At 43.9% G+C, this 9849-nt stretch overlaps 1 protein-coding gene across 1 annotated transcript in view; it reads left to right on the top strand.

The window, feature by feature from the left end:
- The window catches only part of LOC306934992 (mannosyl-oligosaccharide 1,2-alpha-mannosidase IB-like), a gene marked incomplete at its 3' end in the record, with an annotated part of 165797 nt that overhangs the window by 135734 nt on the left and 20214 nt on the right, over nt 1-9849 (top strand). The window contains exon 6 of the mRNA XM_079517814.1: nt 7182-7303. Coding sequence (XP_079373940.1) covers nt 7182-7303 — 122 coding nt within the window. The remainder of the gene's footprint in view (nt 1-7181; nt 7304-9849) is intronic.

Genomic DNA, 9849 nt, shown 5'->3' with positions numbered 1-9849 from the left:
GAGTTAAGGGAAGTTGTCTCCCGAGGCTCTGCTCCAACTCTCAGAATCACTTTATTCATGTACAGACAGACACACCTCCAGGGTTCACAGAGACTTGGCAGGTACGATTAGAGCTTGGAAGAGTGTTTTGCTCCGCTTATCCGACTTGACGCGTAGCCTTTTATTTAACCCATTTTGACCTGAGATCAGATTCTAAAAATGTCTTCTACATCCTGACAGTTTTCTGAAAAAGCTATGTTTCTATGTCAGTCGTTCTTCGATTTTTCAAAAATAGCAGACCTACAAGCTCGTAGCGCGCCACTCGGTGGCGCGCTATGAGCTTGTAGATCTGCTATTTTTCAATAGCTAAAGCATAACATAATGCTAACACCAAAAGGGGTTCCCGCCCAAAATGGGTTAACTTCACAGAAACCAATCCCAAAAGCGGTCGACTCTATGCTGCAGTGCTGATGTCCTGACTGAGGTGCTAACAATACGATGTCGAGGCATTCGGCATTCCTACGTATTCTATAATATCGTTATCAAGCAGAAACCTTCTCTCTCCATATTTTTCTTTCGTGAATTAACGGCCTACTGTACTTGATCTTACTACAGCATCACACTACAGTATCACAAGAAGCAGAACTACAAGCTCGAAACGTGGCGCGAAGTGACTCATTTCAAGCACGTAGATCTGCCACTTTTGCTGTTTATCAATTTAAATCCTGACACGTCATCTACACAGGCAAGGAGCGAGCGCTCCGACGGCGATATCGTGCGAAAAACTGTCCTGACATGGAGCGTCGGCCATTGCGTTGCGACGTAGCTTGAACCAATCAAACAATCAATGAATTGTAGCGTGTAGATCTCAACCAATAAAGGTGTTTTGGGGGACGCGAAACCTCGCTCAAATAGAGACTCTTTGCGGGCGAATATTGGAGGTTTGGGTGGACGACGTCGCTGCACGACGCGTTGTCGCTCACGATACGTCAGGACAGTCACCATGAAAAATATGTGATTCTTTTGAGATTTTATCGTTCGCTCGCTCTGCTGGCAGTGTAGATGAGGTGTGAAAACATACCGCGATGAGGTTTCCACACGACAGAGATGATTATGTTTATTCAGTTATGTACAGAAGCTCAGCAACATGCTAGTCAATCTGTGTGGCTATGATTGCTTCTACTTAAAGCTTTTCCATCAACTGTACTGTTACAGTGTTTTGTATAGAACACAAAAAAAAAACATGTTTATATTATACATATATGAAGACTGATGTGTCTGACAAGCGGCAACACAATGTGTGCCGCTTGTCTGTCTTTTCTTGTCTCTTGAAATTCACCCGCCGTACCGAGTCAAATCCCACGTCGTGTGTGCATAGAGGCATGCCATATGGTGAACTGCAACTGAGAAATGTGCCACATTTATATGCCTTTTGCAGTTCACTCATAATGTAACTCGTAAAACATTACTCGGGGACTAAATCACTTGATAATACAACATAAACAACTTCTGTAGCTTTTTCACCTGTTTATTCATAAAATGAGGGACTGAGGACGGCGCTGATAAAAAAAAGACGGCGTATATTACAAAGCTATTTTCAACAGATTAGCTACATAGATATCAAGGATTAGCAATTTCGGAACGTGTGATAAAAAATGTAAATAGAGCTATGAAGACTTTACTAAATCACTTGATAATACAACATAAACAACTTCTGTAGCTTTTTCACCTGTTTATTCATAAAATACAATACAATAGAATGGGCTTTATTTTATTTTGCACGAATCGTAGGAAATCTTGGAGCTCTGAGCTCCCAGAGCTCCCAGACTGAGAAAATACACGCAAGACAGAGAGAACATAAAAGTACATCCTGCAATACTAACATTTACTTACAATACTCTTTGAAAAGACAAATACAATAATTAAAGTACTTCATATTAATTCATGATTGATTCAGATTCAGTCATCTCCTTCCAGCAGAAAATATGTACCGTGAAGTCAGTAGACTTTTAACATTGTGTTTTAAATGTTTTTTCTCCGTACGAGGCGAACCCTCCTGTCTTTCTGCGGCTGACGTGTCGTCAGCTATAGTGAGAGAGAGAGAGAGTGGCAGACGGGGAGGGTCATATGGTGCCTCCCAGGGTCCACAGCTCCACCAACAGTTGGAGCAATCTGTCCGTGTTGGGCGAGCCACCAGGGGCATGGATGGAGCTCTCTGGCCCATCTGTCTGCCTGCTTGGCCGGCCGGGCGGGCGGGCGGGCAGGCGGGCGGGCGGTGTATGTTTAGAGTGATTTAGACTAGAGACCACTCTTCACACTGATAATAACAAAGAACGGTGCGGCTTCTGCACAAAGACCTAGATTGAGAGGCTGAGGAGGTGGTCTAGCACATTGGTTCCCAACCTATTTATACTGAAGTACCACCTCAGAAAACATTTGGCTCTCCAAGTACCACCATAACAACTGATGTTAACATACAGGAGCGTATACCTGCACTTTTTGTTGCATTCCTAAGCCAATAATGCTGCTGCTCTGACAAAACTCTGTCTAATCAGCACAACTGATTATATTTCTAATGTGATTAATCTGTTCTCAAATCTTCTATTAACAGCTACAGGTGTGCTGTCATGCCAATTTTCAGCCAATAGTAAAACTAGTAATATAAATATTTCATTCCACTTTAGTCCACTAAAGTCCACTTTTTTCACCTTTTTGGGTGCTGTGTACCACCAGAGGGGGGCTCAAGTACCACTAGTACTAGTACCAGTGGTTGGGAACCTCTGGTCTAGCAGTTGATCAACTGATGTTGACCAATGTGTGTAGAAGGCTACTGAAACGTTTTGACGGCAAAAGCTTCTCTGAAGGGGCAGAGCTCGCGGCAGAGCTGGCATTCAACTTGATCTGGTAAGATTGAATTCAGTTCAGAGAAGAATTCAGTTCAGTGAATTTGTTTACATACAATGTGTCCAAAATCCTAAAGACACTCACCTATTGGTGACATTGCAGTGACATTGCAGTCACTGCGTGGAAGGGTAGTTTCTGCCGTAGTAGGAAAGGGCTGCGACGGCAAGCAGCTTTATCTATCGAACACTGATCAATTTCCGGTTGCCAGAGCGGACTGCCGTAGACGCTGTTGCCTAAAGTCCTTATTGGTTGAGAGGAGTCTGTATTAGTGTCTCTTCTGCTTTCTGTTATTGTTGGGAAAAGCTTTCAAAAAAGTTCACACGTCGTCGTGTTGTGAGCAAGTCGGTCGGCACAGTACAGATGCTGCATGGGATTAGAAGTGGTTATAAATGCCAATGAAAAGTATTTCAAACTTTGTAACCATAGCCTCTATTATAATAACACTATGCCTTGTCATAGAGAGAGAGAGAGGAGAGAGAGAGAGAGAGAGATGCTTGTATTTGTAATGGTGGCTACAAGCAATAATGGTAATGGTGGCTACAAACACCATGTTTTCCGTAAACTACTAGTCATAAACTACCTGCATATACGCTCTAACCTGTGGTGGGAAAAGGTTATCATCAATGCCCACTTCGGGGCAAATTCAGTTTATCAACTCTTGATTTGAACATCGAGTATCCCCGCTCACTCATTGGCCCACGTGATTTCATGACATCACAATCTCTGAATGCTATTTGGCTGTCTGGAACCAAACCCCCCGAAATCCGAGTAAGGAAGCTGCCATTTCCGTTCACGAAAATATATTTTAAAATACCTTTACATTTAATTATCTCTTCCATTCCTGCTAAGCAGCAAGCTTTATATGCATAGATACATTTGCGTGACTGTGAAGACGAAACGGAAGTGGGGACTGGGGAGGAGGCTTCACTTCCGCTCTTGCTCATGATCAGAGCTTCCGTTGCTCCAGACTGTATGACAGAAGCATTTGAAAATTGTGAGAGGCAACAGGCAACAGTCTGGCAACGCAAGACTATGACATCACGGACACACCCCTCCCTACTGTACCTTCCCTCTACAAGTTTCTGGGAGAACACGGCTCTCGTGTCCCAGAGCCAAAGGACAAAGGACAGGGAGAAACAAGATGTCTGAATGCTTTATGCCATTTTGACCTGAGATCAGATTCTAAAAATGTCTTCTACATCCTGACAGTTTTCTGAAAAAGCTATGTTTCTATGTCAGTCGTTCTTCGATTTTTCAAAAATAGCAGATCTACAAGCTCGTAGCGCGCCACTCGGTGGCGCGCTATGAGCTTGTAGATCTGCTATTTTTCAATAGCTAAAGCATAGCATAATGCTAACACCAAAAGGGGTTCCCGCCCAAAATGGGTTAAACTGGAAGGGTATTTTCCCTTTTTTCCCCCCTTGGCCGCCATTCAGTTGGAGCAGCGTCAACCGAATGTCCAATGCTGATCCCACAAGCACAGGCTCCCCTATCAAAGTGTTCTAAAGCAGCAGCAGGGCCCCGGGGGAGGTCGTGAACGCAACTCCAAAAAGCTCTGCTAGCCAAAGAGGGTTAGTGACATGAGCCGTTGTTCTATAGAAGTCCAGAGCTACATATGCTTAAAAGGAGCAATACATCATGAAGTGCAGCCAACAGTAGATCACCATTAGAGAGGACTTGCTTTGACTTGTGAAAGGAAGCAGACCCTACAGTTTCTCTGTGTTTTTGGGAGGGCCTCGGGGGAGAGAGAAGAGCTCAATGGAACTTTAGCACTTAACTTAAAACAACACCACTTGGCCACGTCCACGAAGAGAATCGAGTCGAGACAACTCTGTACGGCGTGTACATCCATCTTCCGAAAGCGACGTGCATTTCTTTTCGCCTAGAGAGGTGGGAGTCAGTCGATATCACCCCCCTCCCCCCCACCGGATCGATTGCGTTCTCCGCGCTCTCAGCGAGGGTGGAAGCATCGATTGGGGGTAATCTGCGTGATAGGAGGATAAAATATTGAAGGTAAAGATCAGACAGAAGTTGTCAGAGCAGCTGCTGTTTTCGGTGAAGTGTGTGAACGACTTCTGGTAGTTAAAACCAACTTAGCGGTTTCAAACCAATAATACAGTCCTCTGTGCAATCTGTGGTCCGTTGATCACATCATCCATTTCGTTCTGTCTCTCTCTCTCTCTCTCTCTCTCTCTCTCTCTCTCTCTCTCTCTCTCATCCTCTCCATCGATGCCGTGGGCCCTCTGTCCCGCCAGACCACCTCACAGTACTGCAACACCCCATCTTCTATTTTTTTTATTTCCATTTCTTCTCTCATTGTCTCTTCTTTCTGTCCCATCTCTTTTTCTGTCCACTTCCTACTCTCTCTCCCTCACCTCGCTCTCTCTCTCTCTCTCTCTCGTCTCTGCTCTTTCTGTATGTTTCTATCGACATTACATCTCTCCTTACTTTGCTCTCTTCCTATTGTCCTTCCTAGTGTGTTCTCTACCATTTTCATCTCTTATCAGCTCCTCTCCTCCCTTTGCTACATGCTTGGACCCCCCCCCCATCTCTCTCTCTCTCTCTCTCTCTCCCCCCCCCCTCCCTCCCCCCTCCCTCCCTCCCCCCTCCCTGCCAGCCTGCAGTGTCATTGAGAACAGTGGATGGAGGAAGGGAGGGAGGGAGTGATTTGGCTGTCCGTGGTGATTTAATGAAGCAGGCCTCAACACCACTGTCTTCTACCCTCTTCCTCCCCGTTCACTGTAAAGTGCGTGCGCGCGTGCGTGTGCGCAAAGTGAGACCAACCGTATCATGTGCAAGGCGAGCGCACGCACACACCCATGTGCACGCGCGTGCACACACTCAGTCTGACCGATAAAAGAAATGGAAGAAGAAGAAGAGGGTATTTAAGGCCAACTCCTGAACAGTTAGCCAGTATAACTAAGGCGATACCTCTGTGGTCATTCAAGCTGTTTACATCACTTCCCTCCCTCTGGTTTATATTACACAAACTCTTACAGGATTATACACCAACATCAACTCACTATCACGCCGAGGCTGGTCTTCAGGCTCCACTTATTGATTGATTCCTCCTCCTATGCTATTGATCTTACATACAGAGACCGCAGAATCACTTCAAAGTAACCGGCGTGGCGTAAACAGTCTTGTTTACTTATAGTTTCCTCCTGGGCCCATAACTCAAAAAGAGTATCTGAAGTCGCATCAGTCTCACATTTAGGATGTCAGAATAATACCTCATTATCTGTCTGTCTGTCTGCAGTGTGTGGATGAGGATTGTAAAGGCTCATGTCTATGTCGTGTGTTGTTGTGTACAGTGGAATGAGTGGATCAGTGGTTCTCAAACTTTTTCATGTCAAGGACCCCTAAATCGAAAATGGGAAAAAACGGTCGCACAGCTCGTAGTCACGATGCAAAACACTTTTATTATACCAACGTTTCGGCAAACAAAATGCCTTCTTCAGGGTATGAATGGGTACCCTCAAAGACCCATAAATCGACCCTTTTTTTGCCCGTGGACCCCCATTTGAAAAAATATGCATATAGTACATATATAGTACTTCTGTGTGTTCTTGAGTGGTGCAACCACTCCTATAGACGACTATGTGTCCCTGGCTGGCCGTATCCCCGGGTCTGAGCACCGAAATAGCATATTTTCACCACCAAGTGTCACTGTTGGGCAGCCTGACACACCACCAAGTGTCACTGTTATGTAGCCTCACACACACACACACACACACACACACACACACACACACACACAGAGGCCAGGGAGGAGAGCTTGTACAGTACAGCACCACTCACTTCAGACGGGTCTGATTGTACATTAATCCGTCTTGACAGATTACATAATGAGGTAGAATGTGTGTCTGCATGGGAGTGATCATTGGGCTGCCCTGGAGAGATCATTTACGTTTGGGTTGAAAAGGTCACAGACTCCCTCCAAGAGATGAACTTTGTTGGTTGCAAAGGTCACTGTCAAAACCACTCTGCCACCGTCTTAGTCATATCTCACGAGGAGACAGAGAACAAAACATATTTCTTTCTTACCACTTTTCTCCATGCCGTTCCTATTTTGGGTGTGTAATGCATTTTGTACTTTTCAGAAAAAAATAGACTATTTTTAAAATGACGATGTACAAACACACTCAACAACAGGGCTAGGAATATGTTCGTACTTCGCAGAGAAATAATTAATGGATAGGTGTGTGTGTGTGTGTGTGTGTGTGTGTGCGCGCTTGCTGTGGGTATATTAATTGATGAATGTATAGAATAATCACTGTGCTGTGTGTTTGCTCCAGGTAACTCCCAGCTGGGTGCCACCATCGTGGATGCTCTGGACACCCTGTACATCATGGGTCTTCACGAGGAGTTCAAGGATGGACAGGACTGGATCCAACAGAACCTGGACTTTAGCACGGTAGTAAGTACTTGTTCCTGATTTTTATTGTTTATTATATATCTTCGCCTTTTTTTTTTTTTTGGAGGGGCTATGCCCAGCTTAGTGTGTGCGTGTGTTACTCCATAGCGATGATTTGCCAAATGTGATTGGCCGGAATGTGATGTTGTACGTATGATGATATAAGAGCGCCCCTCACTTCACACAAGTGTGATTTTTATGATAGTTTCCAGTGGTGGAAAAACGTCTCAAATATTTTACGTGAGTTAAAGTAGCAATACTGCTATATGGAATATATACGTTATTTATTTTTTGAACATTCAGTGGATTTTCTGTGGTCTGGAATTTTCTTTGTGTGTTCTGAAGCCTTTTGAGCTGCAATGAAAACAGTGACATCTGCTGGCAGATTCCTACAGTATGTCATATGGGATTTTTGGACTCTTACCTCACAATCCACAGGCAAATCAGAGCACTTGTTTGAGCCAGAAAACCCCTGACCACAGAAAATCTACTGAATGTTAAAAGGTTTTTTGGGTGCAATTGAGCTTAGAAAACCTAAAAAAAATAAAAATACAAAAACTTTTTTTTATGTCACTAAGTAAAATTCTGCAATTTACTTGAGGAAAAGTACACAAGTATTGGTATCACAATGTATTTAACCCATTCTGGACGGGATCCCGTTTTGGTGTTTTAAGCTATTGAAAAATAGCAGATCTACAAGCTTGTAGTGCGCCACTCGGCGGCGCGCTACGAGCTTGTAGGTCTGCTATTTTTGAAAAATCGTGAAAATGTGGCACAAATCTTTGAATATATATTCTTTCAGAAGACTTTTTATTTATTTCGACGTCAGGCCATAAAGTACAAACAGTTAATGTACTCATTACGCAGTACAGCACTACTAACCTTCCACACACTGATTTCTTTATTTCCTTATAAGCCACTCCCCTGCTTGTAAAGCTTTCCTGTTGTGTATTTTCGTGTGACTATAGGGTTCACCTAAAGATGAAACTGTCTGCCTGTGCATTACGCGCCTCATGTTTCTGTCTGTCGTCTCCTAATCGCATCACAACGCAAGGCCATGCGAGGTCATTAGCTCTCTAACTCAATGATCTGACATAATGGTGCAATTTGTTTATAACGGGTCAAGGTCGCTGACGAGCCACGCGACACAGAAACCTCTTATCTCCATTCTCAGTGGCGTGCACAGACATTTAGAGGGGCAGGTGCTCAAGTGAAAAAAAGGGCACCTTGTGCAGCGTGTGGAACCGGCCGGTTGCCTTAAAGGTATATTCAGTGATTTCACTTAATTCAAATATCACTTATTTTTTCTTATTTTTTGGATAATCCTCCCTACTATAAAGTGTGCTGACCATATAAGGAGTTCCTCCCTGTCCCCAGTGAGCCCCTGGGGTCAAAAAACCCTAGTTTCGGTTTCGGCTTTGGGTGGCAAAGCCTTTATCCAATCAGGATGAGAGGGGCCTTCTTCCAATCATGATCGAGTGGGGCGGGCATTGGTGCACGTGCTGTTGGTCAGTTGTACTTCCCCCACTGTAGAGCGTGTGCATGTGCACATCTTGTTACCGGGTGGACTGGGTTTTTTTCCAAATCACCCAAATCACTGAATGCTCCTTTAATAGTGTGAGATTTATAGAGTTTGGGGCATAAATAATATATTAGAAGCTTGTTTTTAATCAAGAAGTGATCAATGTCACCATGGTCCACATACTGTACAAAAAGTTTTTTTTGTTTTTTCTTAATGGCACAGTGCTGTCCAGAGGGGCAAGGGCATGTGGTGCTCTAGCACCCCCTAGTGTCTATCTGTGCACGCCACTGTCCATTCTCCAACTGTTTGTGTTTTATTTTACACTGAATCTTTGAAAAGTGAAAACACTTTTGGACATGTTTGGACGTTTCCTACATGGGAGCCTTGTCAGGTCTGGAGTAGTCTCTCATAGCCAGACAACTATTCCACAATCTCTGAATGCATTTTGCATTCAGAGATTGCATTTTGCATTTTATTTATTTATTTTATTTCCATTTCTGCTAAGCAGCAAGCTTTATATCTCTGCTGTCGGGAGGTAACCTCATAACTCCAAAATGTTCATTTTTCAGGAAATGAAAAATATACATTTTTAAGGAAATTAATTAAATTAAACGATGCACTACTAACACTGCCTCATCAAAGTTGGTGTTGTAACATTAGATATTGTCAATTAATTGCATGAGAAGGAGAGAGGTGGTGGAGTTAGCCGTTTTAGCAGACAGTTTGAGGGTCCGATGGAGGTCTGTAGAGACTGGGTCAGGCTCGGTTCTGATGCAATCACACCAGCCCGTTTCGACCCAATTTAGAAGCTCGGCACGTCTAGTTAACACAGACTTATTTGCTCATTACGTTCGATCTGTTTTCGTATGTGCTTTGAAATGGCAACAGCTACACAATGACGTTTGCTAATGAGGTAATGTGTCCTGCATGTTAATGCATAGCTTGTTTGTTGCCGTTATCTATGATAGATAACCTGCATCATCATCATGATGTATACCTTCGCTGCAAGCCAAATTGCCCACTAGGG

Source organism: Electrona antarctica, assembly GCF_951216825.1.
Source record: "Electrona antarctica genome assembly, chromosome: 13".
Lineage (NCBI taxonomy): Eukaryota > Metazoa > Chordata > Actinopteri > Myctophiformes > Myctophidae > Electrona > Electrona antarctica.
The sequence above is the reverse complement of the archived record's forward strand: the minus strand, read 5'-3'. Positions and strand labels throughout refer to the sequence as shown.